This window comes from Primulina tabacum, chromosome 4 (genome assembly GCF_025594145.1).
Source record: "Primulina tabacum isolate GXHZ01 chromosome 4, ASM2559414v2, whole genome shotgun sequence".
Taxonomy (NCBI): domain Eukaryota; kingdom Viridiplantae; phylum Streptophyta; class Magnoliopsida; order Lamiales; family Gesneriaceae; genus Primulina; species Primulina tabacum.
Genome location: NC_134553.1, coordinates 48,687,434 through 48,707,028, shown reverse-complemented (window position 1 = coordinate 48,707,028; position 19,595 = coordinate 48,687,434). Strand labels below are relative to the sequence as shown.

The 19,595-nt window shown below is 38.7% G+C and overlaps 1 protein-coding gene and 1 pseudogene across 1 annotated transcript; one reads left to right on the top strand and one right to left on the bottom strand.

The window, feature by feature from the left end:
• The first annotated feature begins 496 nt into the window (after nucleotides 1-496).
• On the top strand, nucleotides 497-15,013 carry LOC142543655 (rab GTPase-activating protein 22-like; annotated as a pseudogene).
• A 1,867-nt stretch (nucleotides 15,014-16,880) lies between these two features.
• LOC142541744 (uncharacterized) lies at nucleotides 16,881-18,374 on the bottom strand. The gene has a single exon (XM_075648212.1). It carries the CDS (start codon nucleotides 18,333-18,335, stop codon nucleotides 16,947-16,949), a length of 1,389 nt encoding a protein of 462 aa, XP_075504327.1. The 5' UTR covers nucleotides 18,336-18,374; the 3' UTR covers nucleotides 16,881-16,946.
• Between the last annotated feature and the right edge of the window lie 1,221 nt (nucleotides 18,375-19,595).

Genomic DNA, 19,595 nt, shown 5'->3' with positions numbered 1-19,595 from the left:
AGATTTATGTATTTATGTGAATTACTTTATTGCAGTTTTTCATCGGACACATGTCATGATTTTGACTTCTTAAATTCATTAATATCTCAAATTTAGAATATGATCTCGAGTTTTCCATTCAATTATAACAAATCTTCTCAATTTAAATAATAATAATAATCATCTATCCAATTATAAGAGATTCGTCTCACAAAATACGACTTGTGAGACCGTCTCATATAAGCTTTTGTCAAATGAAGAGTAGGTCTCCCATTTTTTGTGGGTATTTATTTATTTATATCCTATAAATTCGACTAAACTTTTCTACCAAACAAGTATTTAGAGATTATAAGATCCTAAATTGTTTGGTATATACTTTAAAGAGTTTATAATCTTAGCCCTATATTTTGTTTACTCCAATGTTTCACTGATTTTATGTATTAAAACTAAACCCATAAATTTTAAAATATTTATAAAAAAAATTAGAAATAATTTCTGGCAAGAGAGAATCTAACAAGCTCTTATTAGTTATTACCGTTGCCGTTGGGGGCGTCCTTCCCAAAGGACAGTCTTTATTGGTCAGCATGCAATTTACTAATAAATTTTTGAATCTTGACAAATTCAATGTCGTAAAAGCTGCATCTTAGAATTTTTCTTCGTGAAACGGTAAAGTTTCCGCAATATTCTTTACTGCAAATCAAAAGGTTCGATTTGAATTTTAAATATGTCCATGCGTCCGATTTCGCTGTCTCTTTTTGCCCTGATCTGACGTGCGTGGCACGATATTGTTATAAATTTGGGGAGGAAATATGTGTTTCTATTCGAAGAAATTGTGCTGGATCCCAATTTATTTGTCATCATTGAACGTTATCTGGTTGTGCAGAGTGTTCAGTTTTTGGAGTCTATTATAAGTAATTTGCAATACACGGGGAACTCCATGTTCATCATGTGCAAGAAAGATGGGTAGGCACCGGTTGAATTTTTATTTTATGTATTTTTTCATTTGTGTCGTTTTCATTGTTTCTTGATTGTAACGATGTGTGCGAGTGATTGCTGGTAATTTTGGATCCTCGTTGCGGCAGGATGTTTTTTAGCTCGGCGGTTGAGGAGTTGGATGCTTACTATCCTATTAGACCCGAATGTCAAGGCGATGCTCCCAGGACTAGATTTAAGGCTCGGGTATGGAAGAACTGTTATGCGCTTGGATTTTCCCATTTTTCTAATTTGATTAGTAATTGAGCTGTCTGCGTCAGACATTGGATATGATCTCTGTCTGGATGTATTGCAGGAAGATGTTTTAGTTTCTTGCCTTGTTTTTATTTTTTTCTTGCATACAGTTCAATTTATATTAGCTTTCCTCTGCAGTTATTGACAATGCATTTTACTTGGTAGCTGGTAACACATGATTGTTTAAAAATATGCACGTCTCCTAAGTTTCAAGTTTGATATTTTTGTCCTTGAAATGTTTCATATTTAAAGGATATATCTGTTAGAGCTCTAAGGGTGATACGGCCGTTATTCAACTGTCCAGAATCATTTGTCAAATCTTTAAAGAAATGTAACTTGTGGAAGCATACTCGACAATAATTCACGGTATCTAAGGGCCATGCAGTTGCTCTTCTTCTAAATCAACTAATTTTCCGATGTGAATCCTTTAATTTTTTTTACGTTCTCTTTTAGATAATCAATATATAATAATACATGTGATGCGGAGATCATAACCACTATCGATATATTGAAGTTTTACTTTAAATAGAAAATACCCATTATATTCTATAATTAGAGGTTAGCACTCTTATTCAGTCCAAGAAGATGGAATGCATCATTTTCTGAAGATGGTCATTTGGATATAGCAGGTGTCCTTAGAAGAATTCAAAGAGGGGTAATTTTGAATTTTGTGTGGCTATTCCTTGTTATTGCTCGTTGTAAGTTTTGGATGCCTGTTTGGAGAATTAACTGGCATTTCTGAGTGACTTATAATAAGTTGACTTCAGATTCCACAGTCCTGTATGTTTTCATAGCCTACACCAAAAAACAACAAAGATAATATTTATATATGATACCCAGGGATGAGCCCATCAATTCTCGGCCCATCATTAAGGCCCACAGGTGAATGGCCCATGACAAGCCCAGGTATTCTCCTATAAATACCAGGTTGGAGCGTATGATTATTGAATTCACTATATTGTTTTCAGCAGCGCCCTTAGCTGCTCCCCCCATATATCCTCAGTCTCTGACTTGAGCGTCGGAGGGGCTACGCCGGGACACCCTCCTGGCCCCCTCCTAACGGTCTTACTTGTGATTTCAGGCCCAGGGTAATTTTGAAGCCCGTGTCTGGATTAGTGACGCTTGCGTAGATCGGACCCTAAATTTCCCGTGAGTATCACTTGGCGCCGTCTGTGGGAACATTTGAGTTGAGACGTAGAGATGGTAGGGAGAAGAGGGAGTAGAAGAGTTAGCTCAGCGTCATCGCGTTCTCAGAGGGGACCCGAACAGTCTCATGCTGAGGCGAGGCAGGAACAACCCCATCAGGAGACAAGAACTGAACAACCTCGTCAAGAGACCAGGGTCGAGCAACCCCGTCCTAATGAAAATGTGGGGAACTTGACCCTGGAACAGTTGGGTCAATTTATCACTCGGACAGTAGATGAGGCTATGAAGAGGAACCAAGAATCTGTGTTCATTGAAGAGCAGGCCACTCGCCAGGAGCGAGAGGAAAATGTTGAGGGCCAGCAGAGCAGAATCGAAGAGACACAGCCCCACCAAAGTAGGGAAGTAAGTGAGATAGAAGAGATATGGAGGGAGATACAGATGTTGAGGCAGCAGTTGGGAAGCAGAGCGCCGGCACCCAAGAGAGGAAGTCCCTTTTCACTAGCCATTTTAGAAGAAGGACTTCCTCCAAATTTTCGACAGTCGAATGTAGGAGAGTACGATGGACATACTGACCCCGAGGAACACTTGGGGAGGTTTGAGAATGTGGCTCTGTTGCACCAATATTCGGATGGAGTCAGGTGCAGGGTGTTTCTGGGCACGTTGGTGAGGTCAGCCCAGCAGTGGTTTAACACTTTGCAGCCCAGCTCTATACGTTCTTTTGAGAACTTCTCAGCTGCCTTCTTGCACCGATTTGCTAGCAGCAAGAGGCACCAGAAAAATTATTTGAGCTTGTTCGTGATGAAACAGCAAAAGAATGAAACTTTGCGAGAATTTGTCCAGCGTTTCAACAGTGCAGCGCTGGAAATACCAGCGGCTACCCCTGACATTATGATAAGTGCCTTCACACAAGGACTGAGGGGAGGGGAGTTTTTCAAGTCGCTGGTCAAGAAGCCTCCGTTGAGCTATGATGATCTGTTGGCTCGAGCTGAGAAATATGTAAACTTGGAAGATGCCCAACGGTACAGAAGGATGGAGAGCCGGCCCGGAGGAAGTAGAGTTGAGGGAGCGGAGAAAGGAGGAAGGAAGAGGGGTGCGGGGGAAAGAGAGGAAGACAGAACTAGTAGTAGAAGACAATTCTCATCCCATGTTCCCCTGGATAGGAGTCGGGACGAGGTGATGGAGGTGAGGGAGCACGCAGGGAGGTGGGAGAAGTCGCGAAGGGTTGGGTGCAGTGCTAGATTGCCTTCACGGGATAGACGAGAAGGATCCTCATTCAGGAGTCGACAAAGGTCTCGCTCGCCCCCTAGGCGTGGTCAAGGCCCTCCATGGATAAATCAGAGGATCGGAGAGCAGAGAGGGGAAGGTCGATGTCAAGATGTCCCTCAGGAGCTCGTCGAACCGAGGAGGGGAATGAATGAGGATAACCACCCTACGAGAGGAATGATTCATATGATCTCGGGGGGTGTTACTGACGGAGACTCTGGGCGAGATTGGAAGGCACATGGGAGAAGGTTGGAGAACTTTGAGATATATAGGGATGCAGACTTACCACAAGACCCCGTCATCAGCTTTGGGCCGGAAGACCTCCGAGGCGTTGTGACTCCACATAACGATGCCTTGGTGGTAACGACCACCATTGCTAATTATGATGTGGCGAGAATATTTACTGATAATGGAAGCTCCGTGAACGTTCAAGAGCACGTTGGATCAAATGAAGATGGGAGGATTTGAGTTTGAGTCAATATCCACCCCGCTGTATGGGTTTGCAGAACACGTCATCTTGCCTTTGGGTCAGATTGTTCTTCCCCTATCCTTGGGGACTGATTCTCGGCGGGTAACAAAGATGATAGCCTTCACTGTAGTAGATACCCCGTCAGCGTATAATGAAATTCTAGGACGACCAGCCCTGAAGGATTTTAGAGCAGTAGCTTCCAGTTATCATCAGAAGCTTAAGTTTCCTGTGGGAAAAGGGGTTGGAGTCCTGTGCGGGGACCAAAAAGTCGCACGTCGTTGTTATAAAAGAATCGTGAAGGAAGAAGAAAAGAGAAGTCACGAGCATTCGCATGGAAGCTTGAGCTCAGTCTTGCAGTTGTAGAGTCATTCGAAGAAGCTTGTAAGTAGGTAACTTTGTCATGTGGAGATACAAGAGGAGCAGAGAGGAAAGTTGGAGAATGCGCTGGGTAAGCCTCTAAAGAGGCATGGGAACGCTTACCACCTTAGAGAATATCTTTACTTCATTTTTGATGTATTTCGTTCCTGAATTTGTCTTACGTTATCAGTTGATATTTAATAAAGTCCAAGTTCTTATATTAAGTTCGTGGTTGTTCTTGTATTATGAGGATTATATGAATTTTATTTTACCTACTTAGGCTGCGCCTAGTAGAGGAGAAGAGTGGGGGGGAGAAAAGTTAAATTTTTCCTGCTAAGGCAGCGCCTAGCAGAGGAGTTAGAGGGCGAGTGTGTTGAATCTTTATTTTCCTGCTAAGGTGTCCCCTAGCAGAGGAGTTAGAGGGTAGAGGTGTTGAATTTTATTTTCCTGCTAAGGCATTGCCTAGCAGAGGAGTTAGAGGGCGGAGGGTGTTGAATTTTTATTTTCCTGCTAAGGTATAGCCTAGCAGAGGAGTTAGAGGGCAGGGGGTGTTGAATCTTTACGGGTAGAGGTAGTTGAATTTTATTTTCCTACTAAGGCATCGCCTAGCAGAGGAGTTAGAGGGCGGGGGTGTTGAATTTTATTTTCCTGCTAAGGCCCGGCTTAGCAGAGAAATTAGAGGGTAGAGGTGTTAAATTTTATTTTCCTGCTAAGGCATCGCCTAGCAGAGGAGTTAGATGGGGGGTGTTGAATTTTTATTTTCCTGCTAAGGTATCGCCTAGCAGAGGAGTTAGAGGGCGGGGGTGTTGAATCTTTGTTTTCCTGCTAAGGCATCGCCTAGCAGAGGAGTTAAAGGGCGAGAGTGTTGAATCTTTATTTTCCTGCTAAGGTGTCCCCTAGCAGAGGAGTTAGAGGGTAGAGGTGTTGAATTTTATTTTCCTACTAAGGCATCGCCTAGCAGAGAAGTTAAAGGGCGGGGGTGTTGAATTTTATTTTCCTGCTAAGGCCCGGCTTAGCAGAGAAGTTAGAGGGTAGAGGTGTTGAATTTTATTTTCCTGCTAAGGCATCGCCTAGCAGAGGAGTTAGAGGGTGGAGGTGTTGATTTTATTTTCCTGCTAAGGCCCGGCTTAGCAGAGGAGTTATGAGATGATGAGGTGAGAGTTTGATTTTTCCTGCTAAGGCCCGTCTTAGCAGAGGAGTTAGAGGGTGGGGGTGTTGATTTTATTTTCCTGCTGAGCATTCGCCTAGCAGAGGAGAAGAGTGGATGAGGAGAATTAAATTTATTTTTCCTGCTAAGGTGTCACCTAGCAGAGGAGTTAGAGGGTGGAGATGTTGAGTTTTTATTTTCCTGCCAAGGCATCGCCAGAGAATATATCAGGTCGTGGCCGAGGGCTTGAGGGCGAGCCTGTGGCGCGAGGGCAAGCGAGTTGCGGGCAGGCAGGCTCTCGGCGAGCTGGCGTGGTGAGGGCGAGCTGGCGTGGCGTGGCGGGGGCGAGCAGGCGCTCGGGCGAGCTGCGGGGCGCGGGCGAGCTGGCGTGTGGCGCTCGGGCGCGCGGCGAGCAGACGCTCAGCGGGCGAGGGCCAGAGCGGCAGGCGAGGGGCTAGGGGCGAGCTGGTGCTCGGGCGAGCTGGAGTGGCGGGCGAGCTGCGGGGTGCGGGTGAGCTGGCGTGGCGTGGCATGGCGTGGCGCTGGGGAGCAGGCGCTAGGGCGAAGGCATGGCAGAGGGCTTGAGGGTGAGCCTGTGGCACGCGGGCGAGCCGGCGCCCGGGCGAGCAGGCGAGCGTGGTGCGCGAGTGGGCGAGTGCTTCGGCAGGGCGCCGGACGAGCTCGGTGAGGGCGTGGCGCGCGGGAGCTGTGCGGCCGCGCGGGGCGAGGGCGCCGGGCGAGCGCGCGAGGGGGCGAGGCGCGCAAGGGCGGACGCACGCTGTTGGGGCTGGCGTGCAGGCGGCGAGGTGATGATGAAGCAGTGATAGGATTGATATTTGATTTGTTTCCAACTTTTTGGAGACTGACGGAGGGCTGGAAGAAAATGCACAACTCACATGTTGTAAACCGAGAACAACGCAATCAATCGAACTTTGAACCTACGATTCAGTTCGACTCGGGAGGGGGAGACTGGTGATACCCAGGGATGAACCCATCAAGATCCGGCCCAAATTCCCGGCCCATCATTAAGCCCACAGGTGAATGGCCCATGACAAGCCCAGGTATTCTCCTATAAATACCAGGTTGGAGCGTATGATTATTGAATTCACTATATTGTTTTCAGCAGCGCCCTTAGCTGCTCCCTCCATATATCCTCAGTCTCTGACTTGAGCGTCGGAGGGGCTACGCCGGGACACCCTCCTGGCCCCCTCCTAACGGTCTTACTTGTGATTTCAGGCCCAGGGTAATTTTGAAGCCCGTGTCTGGATTAGTGACGCTTGCGGAACCCATCAAGATCCGGCCCAAATTCCCAGCCCATCATTAAGGCCCACAGGTGAATGGCTCATGACAAGCCCAGGTATTCTCCTATAAATACCAGGTTGGAGCGTATGATTATTGAATTCACTATATTGTTTTCAGCAGCGCCCTTAGCTGCTCCTCCCATATATCCTCAGTCTCTGACTTGAGCGTCGGAGGGGCTACGCCGGGACACCCTCCTGGCCCCCTCCTAACTGTCTTACTTGTGATTTCAGGCTCAGGGTAATTTTGAAGCCCGTGTCTGGATTAGTGACGCTTGCGTAGATCGGACCCTAAATTTCCCGTGAGTATCAATATACAATTGTTGGCATGTTGCACAAATAGGAATGCTGATTTTTTTTTCTTTTTTGGTTAGGGCATTCATCCATTGATTAAAGGAAAAGTCTGGGAGTTCTTATTGGGTTGTTTTGATCCTAACAGCGCATTGGATGAAAGAAATGTTGTCCGACAACGGAGAAGGTATGAAAGCCAGTTTGGTTTATGACTCGGATCTTCTAGAACAGCTGCATAATTAACTGAGTTGAATTGATGTACGTCACATCTAAAATTCCATTTTTATCCTACATTATAACAGTAGAACCAGTTTCTCTGGAGAATTTGTCGTCAGTGAAATCAAACATCAATTGTATATGTTTATACTCTTAGGGAACAGTATGCGGCATGGAAATCCGAATGCCAACAGCTGGTACCTGTAATCGGCAGCGGAAATCTTGTCACAACACCTATAATTAATGATGATGGCCACCTATTACAAGATCCTTCAGTTAGTGGTGACCACCAAGATAATGCTTTTCTGTCAAATGGTGTTTCTTCAGATCAAAGCACGATTCAGTGGAAGCTTGGATTGCCTCAAATCGGTCTGTATTTAGGCTTAGCTTAAGTGGCAACTTTAGTTTGTGCTGAAGCTTATTTTTTTATGTGGTTTCTTGTTGTGTCGTCGATTTTTTCGGACATTCTCATGCATATTTAGTTGTATTTTACAAAGAATTGAAGCATTTATTTGTTGTAATCTGCATGGTCCGATGAAGAATTTTAGTTGCTGTATTGTGTTACCTATAGCATTTATTGTAATCTGCATGGTCCGATGAAGAATTTTAGTTTCCGTATTGTGTTACCTATATCAAGGTGGTGTTATAAATGTGTGTGTGATGACTGGCAAAAAATAAGGTCTAGTACAAGAAGATCTCGAGATGGTTGAACCATATAGTTGGGATTTTATACTTTTACTTCAGAATATTGGTGAACAATGGGCGTTTTCTTAACCATTTAACCTTTTAGACGAAGTGACTGACCTTATCTGGATCACGTGGTTGGCAAATGTTGAACACCTATGGTTTTTGGTCTGGTTCCCAAACTTGCATACTTTACCTGCATCTATATATGGAGCGTGATGACAATTATCATTCGTGGGTAATTTAGAGAGGATATTGAAACTGAAGATTGACACAAAAGGCAGCCCTATGCATCCATACAATGCATGCACATTTTAGTCAGAAATATTGATGCTCTTTGTGTAGACATGCGCCTCTACCCTACTCCCTTATTACCAAGCATAATTCCCACTTTCTTCCCTGCCCATCTGAAGTTCTTGTCAAAAATGATTTTAAAGTATGCATATTTATTTCTGATTCTCACAGCTGACATAAATTGTGCTCTAGGTTTGGATGTTGTTCGGACAGATCATGCTCTCGTTTTTTATGAGAATGAAGCTAATCGGGCAAAGCTCTGGGATATACTTGCTGTCTATTCTTGGTTGGATAAAGATATTGGATATGTTCAAGGTGATATTTCATGTACCACAACTGTTATTGTAGCAACAACTATCTAGCCCTAGTTTTATTTATTTTATCCCCTTGATCAGGAATGAATGATATATGTTCTCCAATGGTTATTCTTCTTGAAGATGAAGCGGATGCCTTCTGGTGCTTTGAAGCGTGCAATGCGTAGAATGGTAAGACTCCCTTAGCCTTAGCAATGTTCTCATTTCATATTATATTGAAGCAGATATAATTTCAAATGTCTGGTCTCATATTAAATTCGTGAATATCAATTTATATTAAGATGATAGTAATAATGGAATAGTGACTTCATCCTTCGGGTTGGATCGAAATGGACTAGATTTTTTATAGTCTACTATGTTTTGAAATTGACTTATGCTTTATTTCCCACGCAAAATACATGGAAAGCATTCGAGTAGATCTTAGAAGCAATGATATCTAAAGCATTAGCACTAAATTCTGTTTTTGTCCTGTGATACGCTGGGGTTAGGATCTTGATTCTATACAATATGGATATTTTCAGGTGTATTCTTCCTCATGTAACAATAGCGTAGCTCATTTAATGAGATGATATCCAAGAACATGATTCGGATTTAGGATGTAGACTGGCTGGTTGGCGCTCATGAAGACAGTTATCATTCAATTCACTATTTTTATTGAAACCCCCAGTCTGAAATTAGAGCCATCTTTTCCTTTCTGTACATGGTAAGCTGATAAGTGGATAACCATGTGAGATGAGAATGACTTCTCAGTTCTCGAGTCACATGTTGCTTACTAATAAACAGCTTTTACGATTTAGAAAAGTTTTTGTCTCGCCTTTCATTTTTACGGGTCTGGACTTGTCCATTTGTGTATGTTTTTATTCCCTCAAACCTGTAGATATTTATGGGTACTAGATAAATGCACGTGCGTGGCACGTAGAGAAATAGAGATAATTTGTATATGATAATCTTATTTAAATATGTTGGAATTAATAGATTAATAAATAATTATTTGGTTACAAATAAAATCATCACATTTTCTTGATTTTGATTTGAAGACCCCCTGATACCTTTTTGTACCCATCGATTTTTATCTTCTTAGCTCTTTTTTTTATAGGCGGCAATTGGTTCGTCATCTCGAATTTCTATTTCATATTCATTTTCATCTAAATGGATCTTTATGTTTCTTTGGATGCTTAATTCATTTTACTTTTCTACCTTTGGCGGTACATTGCTTTGTTTACTTTGCTTGATAATCTTCCGAGATCTCCGTTGCTGATATTGACATTTGTTGTTGGATAATTGTCATGTATCTCAATAGCTTTTGCCACAATCTTTACACTACATCACGTATTTCTACTGAATTATCCAACTTGAACAAGAATGTGTGGAGCTTGGTTGACTTAGCAAATCTTTATATGGGTTATTTGGTAAATTTTGCATTGCAAATTTTTATTGTTGAAAATCTAAATATTCTATTTATGTAGATATAAAATTATTTGTTTGTTTTATTTATACCTTGTCATGAATTTGAATGAAATCTTCAATAGAACATCCAACAAAAATAATGTTATTCTTAGCGTCTCATTCCAATCTTCAATTGTGATTGTTATTCTATACCTGCAACACAAGGAAGTAAAGTATTGATCATCTCTCTTTTTTTTACCGTGGTCTAAAACCTGGGTTGGGTATTTGTATTTTTTATTACCTTGGAATAATCTTAATTAGATAGTTGATGCAATTGGCACAACTTGCTTTGTTGTTTGTTTTTGTAGCAGCTTGGAAACAATGATCACATGCTTCATACAATGGAGTAGCTTTGTTTTCGATTTCCTTTATCTTGCTCCGTATCAAATATTAAGTTGTTCTATGTTAAATAAAAAGCATTTCAAATCTTGGTTTAGTTTGAATGTTAGTTGTTAAAATTTTTAATATTTAGCATGGACAAATTATCTGGTTTTTGTTTTGTATCATTTTAGTAATTAAAACTATTAAGATTCATAAACAGTAAATATTGCAGTACCTCCGTCAACATAGCTCGGTTTTTTGTTACATCATCTAATGTCACTTGTTTGGCGTCTGTGAGTGTCCTCGTAACCCAGTTCTTTTAACTTATCTTGTTTTTGGTCTGCATCCAACCTACAAATTTATTATAAATAATAGTCTTTATGCATTCATATATTATAATAAACAAAATGTCCAATATTTTTATCTAGTTTCTAACATCATTTTATATATTTAAAAAGAAAGTTGTCATGCTAGAATAATTTTTGTGAAAAAATAAGTAAATTCATACAATTTATATAATGAAATGTATAACTCACAAATACGAATAGTTATAAATTCAGAAATATGTACCATGTTTGTATTTCTTTGGCGGTGTCCATAGTGGGTTAAGAATCATTGCAATTGTCGACGTAGTTTGTAAATGTTGTGCATCTGTTTCATTTTTTCGATTTACACAACACATTAGTCATTTTTTCTTAAAAAAACATTTAAGAAATTAAGAAAGAAGGTTTGATTTATAACATACTGAGAAAGATTTGCGTGGTCAGATTGGAAAATTCAACAGTAGGATGTTCATACTCAATGCGCTTCATCAATTGCCCTTCGTGTATTGCCAAGTCGTCCCACATAGTGACAAAAATAGTTTCCATTCTAAACAAATAATTTATATGTTACAGATTTTAAGATATGCATGTTTATATGTGGCATTTTTTATTTAAATTTACCTCATGTTGAGAAGCATAACTTGTCTCCTTTGACCTTCTGTTTTATCTGGTCTGGTGAAATTGCTTAATGGCATAACTTTATTTGGTATACCGATCTTATCAGTACACATTTCATCGGTGGTATGAATATAAATATGACTTCTATTTTCAGCTGGAAAAATTATTTATTCAAGATAAGGGAACTTACGCAGAACCTTTTTTGCATTCATGATATTGGCGAGTTTGTCAAATTCCTTGAATTTAAATGTTAGGTGTGGCATCTTTAGCATCCGAGATTGCTCTGAAACTATGGTATTCTTTTGTAAATTCAGCTCAAATTTGGGGTTGATATTTGAATATCTGGAGTCTATGCATTTGATAAGAGGGTTGTATATTGTATACCACTTATTGGTTTACAATAACTTGCGAAAATATTCATTGACATTTGAGGAAATCAATCCATGAATCGTTGTACCCTGTTTTTTGCAAAAAAAAAAAGTAAGAAATATTAATTTGATGATAAAATACGTGAGTATGAATAGTAAACTTGAGGTAAAAGTAAACTTAAATATGTCTGTTTAATTTTTTTTTCAAAGTTAAAGAAATGAGCTTATGCTGAGAAATAATATTTTTTTATTACTCTGACGGTGAAATTATGTTTTTACATCGTTTTGCGGTATATATTTATATTTTAGTCATAGCAAAACTTAGAAATATAAAAGCTAATAAATATCAAAAACAAAAAAGAAATATAAAGGCTAATTATTTTCATATGAAATATTTAATATTACAAAAATAAAATAAAATTATTTATTATCTAATTAAATTTTATTATTTTGTTGGTTTTGTTTTGACAAATATATCCCTACCTGAACAATATAAACTTTATTTTTAATATTTATATGCGAATAAAAAAATGATTTGCATCTACTTTTGGTTCAATTTCTTTTCAACTTCAGAAATCAAACTATTATTCTAATTTTTAAATTGTCATTTTCATTAACTAACAAAAAGCTTTTTCAATAAATTGTCGCTGAAAAAAATCAACGAAGTGTGGTATACAGAGTCAAAATGCATACTGCTTCCAACTTCGAAGTGACCATAATCAATCAAACATGTAGAAAACATAATATAAGCAATAGGTACTATAACATATGTCACTGGAAATGTTTTTTTTTTTTTTTGTGAAAAAGAAGTTGAGATGTTTAACAGTTATTTACTGTTGTGCAACAATTTGATGAAAAAATGAGGTGGTCAAATATGTATATATAAAAGTGAGTGAAAGAGAGTGTACATGCATGAAAATGAGTGAAAAAGTCAATTAAATAAATACAAAGATAACCAATTAAAGATGAGGAAGAGAAAGTGCTACCATGGTACAAATTTAATGATGACAACTAATTAATGAGGACAATAGAGTAAAATTACAATTCAATCCGTATATTTAGATAGATATAGATTTAGCTAGTGGTTTTATGTTGATTCAAGTGCTATTATGAGTATTGGCTTGGGAAATTCATAAAGGCCCGACATGTTTTTCCGTGGATCACAGCTCCACACCAAACAATTCCTTTTTTTTTGGAATACCTGCCTTGAATCAGCTGGACTGTTTGTTTTACTGTGCTGTGGATTATGCTACCAGATTTTACTTAATGCTCTCCGTAATTATCTATAGACACTCTGTTCTCTTTATTTTTTTTTAATAAATTTAGATTATTAATGATTTAGGTTATGTCTCTCTTGCTTTTACAACTCATTTTCCATCCTGTTTTTAAAGAGGGAGAACTTCCGTTGCACTACAAGTTCCATGGGGGTGCAATCTCAACTGAGTACTCTTGGACAAATTATTAAAGCTATTGACCCAAAGCTCCATCAGCACCTTGGTAAGTCTGGATTTGTTATTAGAAGTTTTTTTCCCGAAGCTCCACCTTTAACTTTTTCATCTTTTGCCATTTTCTTTTCCAAAATGGCTTTGGTTAAATAGTTTTTATCACCTCATATCAAGTACTTCACAAGTTTCTTATTGTCACCATTAAGAAAATTTATTGGTTTTAGCCTTGAATATTGCCTTCTAGTTTTATAATGTGTTTCGATTTCATCCCGTTAACATTTCAAGTCTGATGTTTATCACCCTCAATCCCTTCCTTGAGATTTATTCTCATGAGTATTCCCTCACTCAGATTACTTTGAAATCTGAACTAAGAATCTGCAAGATTTAACCTTGAACTAGTCTCTGGCCTCTCTCTCTCTCTTTCTTCTCTATCTATCAAAACAAACATTCAACTTCTTTGATCTTATGCCACATTTTTCTTTGACAGAGGAACTGGATGGTGGGGAGTACTTGTTTGCCATTCGTATGCTCATGGTTCTTTTTCGTAGAGAGTTTTCATTTATTGATGGCCTGTATCTCTGGGAGGTAAACGAAGTCACCTTCTTATGTTCAAATACTTTATCAAACCTACATGAATCACTGATTCTTACTCTTTTTGTCATTGTTTTTTACACCCGAGTTTTGGTACCAAACTAGATTTTGTTGTATTCATTGTTCATTTCGTTTTTGTCAGGCTCATTGGCCCTTTTTACCTACTTGTGTGGGATATTCTGTCCTATGAATCTCTCAATAAGGTGAAAATTTGTACTTCAGGTCATGTGGGCCATGGAATACAATCCAAGCATCTATTCATCATATGAGTCAAGTGACTTAATTTCTTCTGAAGTTCATAAAACTGAGAAATTAAAGCAGATCACAAGCTGCTGAAACAGTGTGGAAAGTTCGCGAAGAAGAACGTGAAAACTGGATGGACGGACCAGAGGTGCGCTCTTGCTGTTTTCCTAGCTGCTAGTGTACTCGAAACAAAAAATAAACAACTTCTTAAAGAAGCTCAAGGCATGGATGATGTTGCTCTGGTACTTCTTCTACTTATAGTATTCAAATTAATTTATTTGATGAACCTCTTTTAATATCCGCCAATGTGCATTTCCGTGATACCATTGTAGATTTTGGGTGAAATCACTGGAAATTTGGATGCTAAAAAGTCATTGAACGCGGCACTGAAAATTCACAAGAAGTATTTGAGGAAGGCAAGCTATATTTTCTCCGTGACATCATCTCTATATTGTCTCTCTGCTAATATCCAGCATACCTTCAATCAAGTTTCCTATATTTCTTATATCTCACTGTTAAATGCAGGCCAAGAAATCTTAGTATCCCTAGTTGCTACAGCATGGCAGCAAGTCATTGAATTCAATAAAATTGTCCTTTTGTATTTTTATCATTCTATTCGATAATATACCTATTCTCTCAAGCGCTTCACTAATCGCTCGTCGAGCCGGTTCATTCTTTATGAAAAGTTGTACATAATATTTTGGTTCATGGGAACTATTCACGGCCTACGTACGGTACTGTCCGAAGAAAAACTTTCTGTTCTTTCTGTGTAAACGAAGAAAAGGGATCCATGGAACTTCCTAATTATGTATTAAAAAAAATTGATCTATAATTATGTGTTAAAATACCAATCACTTCTTTGTGTTAGTTGAATAATATGCCAAATCAGTCAATGATCAAATTAGATATCATTGCATCTCACAACTTGAACATGATGGAATAAGACTTGCACAAATCTTTGTAACAATATTGGTCTTTCTTATGTTTGATTTCCAACCATTTTTTCAAGACAATGTTTCACCAAATATTCAATCGAACATAATGTATATAAACACATTGAGACACAATATTGTTAAATGATGATATAATAATTTTCCTTTTTTATGCAACTAGTCAAGCTTGCCATTTTGAGAATATTCACACCAAAACAGAAACATATTCATCGAGGAGGGGAAAGAAATTTTTATCCAAGCTTATGTGAGTACCTGGAAATCAATGCACACACCACCGTCTTCATCAGAAAAAAATCGATGATGTCATAATTAAAAAACTTATAAAATTAAAATTCCCATTTATGTAGAAGAAATTATGCCATTTGTCTTTCCAAATTAATAAAAGAATCCTGGTGGAGTTTGACCTATGTCAGGTATTTAATAAGTGACAAAAACTTGTGTGAGACGGTCTCACGGGTCGTACTTTGTGAGACGGATATCTTATTTGGGTCATCCATGAAAAAATATTACTTTTTATTGTGAATATCGGTAGGGTTGACCCGTCTCACAGATAAAGATTCGTAAGATCGTCTCACAAGAGACTTACTCTTAATAAGTTCTCATCGAGGGGGACTCAGGAGCATGTCGTGTTCACATCTTTTATTTAAGTTTGCTCAAGTATTTATCAGTTGAGATAAATTTATAATTTATATAAAGTGTGTTATTTAAGAATGTCTCAAAGAGTAAAGAAATGGGAAGTCATTTCACCACACAACGGCACAGAGTATTTGCAACATCTTGCTTGATAAGCAATCCACTGTTCAACAAAGAAAGCATATGGTCGAGTCGGAGCAACAAAAAGTAACGGTTGCAAATTCTCGCCATACGATCAGGCTTTCATACCCAACTTTGAATTGGATTATAATCACCTGATACAACATAGTATTTTCTGCGTAAAGATCATCAGTTCTATGATCAGGCTGTTGCCTACATGATGCATGTTTTAAGTGTATGCTTTCGACAATAAATCATTTGCTTAAACCAAAACTCGCATACTGTCTCGGAACCAACAACGATTTGGTACATTTGCAATTTTATTTTCAAAAGGTGTAAAAGGGTTGGCATGGAATTCAGAGTACCAAATATATAGTACACATATACATTGTAGGGTCAATTCCAACGTCACGCCTTTATTTTTGGCATAGTTCCTTCAAAAATTTCCACCATTTTTTATACATAGAACTTGTGTGATAACATAAAAAACTTTTTAATTAAGGTAGAAAATTATTTCCCAGAGGAAAATACTTTTATCGATGTGCAATATCTCATCTTTTTTCAAATATTTTTTCGAATACGTTTTTTTGGAACTGTTATTGAAATTCAAATTAAGAGATTATTCATTAATATAGCTAAAATGTGAAAGAAATCTATTATATACAACTTTCTTGAAATTCTCTAATTATTTTATGGCAACAAATTGACAATTTGTCATCATTATTTGGAATTGAAGGACAAATGATATAGATATGAACATATCAAGTCCCCTTCAAACCATAAATAGCTGGATTACTATGCACCAACCCTAACTAATTTTCATGCATGCCATCACAAGGGCTTGTCCGAAAACCAAGATTCTATAAATCCAAGATTGCCTTGAAAATCATTTGTTTTAATTTCAAACCATATATCTTCCACACCATTTATTTGTAAACTTACTCTTATTTTATGAATAATCTTATTCACTAGTTCAATTTATATCATATGCACATTTGCCTTTATGAAAATAATAATAAATTAAATGGCTTTGAGGAAAATTAAACATCAAGTACCATGATAAGATCTCTAATTACATAATTTCCATTATCTCCCAACATTTGTAACAATAAAATCAAAAACAAGATTTCCAATTCAAAATTCAAATGGTCGTAGGCAAATTTTGTACACATTTCTTCTACCCCAACCCTTCATTTTTCTTTAGAACCAAAACCAAGAAAACACAAACCATAGGAATATCAAGGCATAAGACCTAGGTCTCCTTGGGTAAAAATTCTCAAAGAGAAGGGCGGTTTGGGGAATGTCTGGCTGCTGTCTGCACACTTTCAGCTGCCCCAGCACACCACTGAACTTAGCAGACCTCAAGCCCTCATCAATACAAAGGTCCGAATTGCCCTCCAACTTCAACTTTTTCCCAAGTTTGGACACAAGTTCTGCAGAAAATGGTACCCTTCCAGTCAAATTGTTGTTCTCCAGATTCAACTCAGTAACAAATTCCAAAGCCCCAAATTCCTCAGGTACTATCCCTTCAAGCCTATTGTTATCAAGCGCTAAATAGCACAAAAATTTCAGATTCATCGCCATTGATTTTGGGATTTTCCCAAGAAGTCCTACCCCTGATAGCCCAATCCCAAGAATGCCCCCGAGATTTCCCCATATCTCCGGGATCTGCCCTCCGAGAAAGTTCCCACTCAAATGCACTTCCTTCAAACTGGGCATTCCGGACAAGAACAGTGGCACTCCGAAGTTGCCAAAACGGTTGTAACTCAGATCAAGAAACTCCAAACTGTTCAAATTCTTGATCATTTCTGGGATTCTTCCTGAAAACTCGTTGTGGCTTAAATCGAGCTTCAACAAATCAGTCAAGTTTCCAATGGATTCTGGAACGCTTCCTTTGAACCCATTTTCACTCAAACCAAGAACCTTCAGTTTCTGCAAGTTCTGAAAAATATTCGCAGAAATCTCACCTTCAAACTTGCTCCTCGAAAGCGTGAGCTGTTCGATGTTGATTAACTCACCAAACCCACGTGGGATTTTGCCCGAAACACTTGTTCCTGTCAAAACCAACCTCCTTAAACTGCTGAAATTACCGATCCTGCCATCCAGAGACCCGGATAAACCGGGGTTTTCGATGAAAATCAGCTCCTCTAAAGAAGAAGACAGCAATGGTGAGAAATCCGGAAATGGGATTTTCTTTTCGGTGAAGCATTTGTAGAAGAACAGTTTATTGAGGTAAGGGAGCGGGGTTAAAAGAGAAGGCTGGAAGGTGGAGTAGAAACCGCAAGGAGGGTTGGGAGAATATTCGGAGACGTATCCAAAGCTCAGCTCCGTCACATGGGCACTGAAGGCGGACCCGGCGGCGGAGTAGTCAGAGAAGTAGTTACAGACGATGCCGTGTGGAGCGGAGGCGCAAATGTCATCCGGGAAAAGCGTGCGCCACTGGATACCGGAGTTGATTGATTCAAGAACTCGGTACACCGCTTCTTGCTCCACCGCGTCGAGCGGCGGCTGTGAAGAAACGAAAATGAGCATGAAGGAGTATGGTGCGAGCAAGACGAGCACGGCGGAAATGAGGGTAGCCTGTGCCATTGGAGGAATCAGAGACTTGGAGTGAAGATTCAAAGAGAACGCTGCGCAATGTGGAAATAATTTATACCGAGAGCGAGAGGGTGGGGTGGAGGTTTTTGTATGTATATATATTACACAAATTTAATATTAATTAATGAGATATTGTAAAATATTAAATAAATGTAAATAAAACCATAAAAATTCTTAAAATGCAAGAAGTGTCGTGAGAAATAAAATCTAATATACAATATATAAAAAAAAAATTATTTTTAATTTTAATATAGTTCCAAAATAAAAATATAAATTTTCCAAGACACACAAAAAGTTCAATCGATCTTAAAATCTACTTTTACTATAATTTATTTTCAAATTAATTTTGTAGACAATTCTTCATTAAATGATAATAATAATAATAATAATAAAGCCAATGGATTCACTGTTTCAGTAAAATTTTATGGAAGGAAGCCGCACACTAATGGGGGAAGAAGCAGCTACCGTAGACCTGCGGCGGAGCCGACAGGGGACACGGCTGCGGCCGCCATGTCGCGGCGCTCTGCCCTTTTGTCCCTACTTGCGACTGTGAAAGAGACGCATAACTGCGTGTCGCCACGTGGTGGCCTATGAGTGGCTCTGCACGGGGTGTAAGGAGGATCTCGGAACAGTGCATGCGAATTCCATTCCGGTCTCACATTCCGCAGTCCTCGCTGTCCCGTGGGCCCATTCCCTTTATGGACCCCGTTTTATCCCGACGTGGGACCCGTGTTACCCTTTTTTTTTTAACTCGTTTATCATTTTCTTACCCTTCAATCAAGATTTTTGTTTCAATTTGAATTAACAAAATTTTGATTAAACCAAAAATAATATATATATATATATATATGAATGATTTAGAAATTTTAATTTTCTGAAAAAATTGGTCATTCAAATAAATTGAATTTTATTTACAATTTGTTCATTAATTTTTTTTAGATCGACTATATTTAATCGGGTTTATTTAATTTACAATTCGTTCATTGTTTTGTGGCAAAAACTTGTGTGAGACGGTCTCACGAGTCGTATTTTGTGAGACATATCTCTTATTTGGGTCATCCATGAAAAATTATTAATTTTTTATGTTAAGAATATTACTTTTTTATTGTGAATATCGGTAGGGTTGACCCGTCTTACATATAAAGATTTGTGACTTGTTTGAGACGGTCTCACGAGTCGTATTTTGTGAGACATATCTCTTATTTGGGTCATCCATGAAAAATTATTAATTTTTTATGTTAAGAATATTAC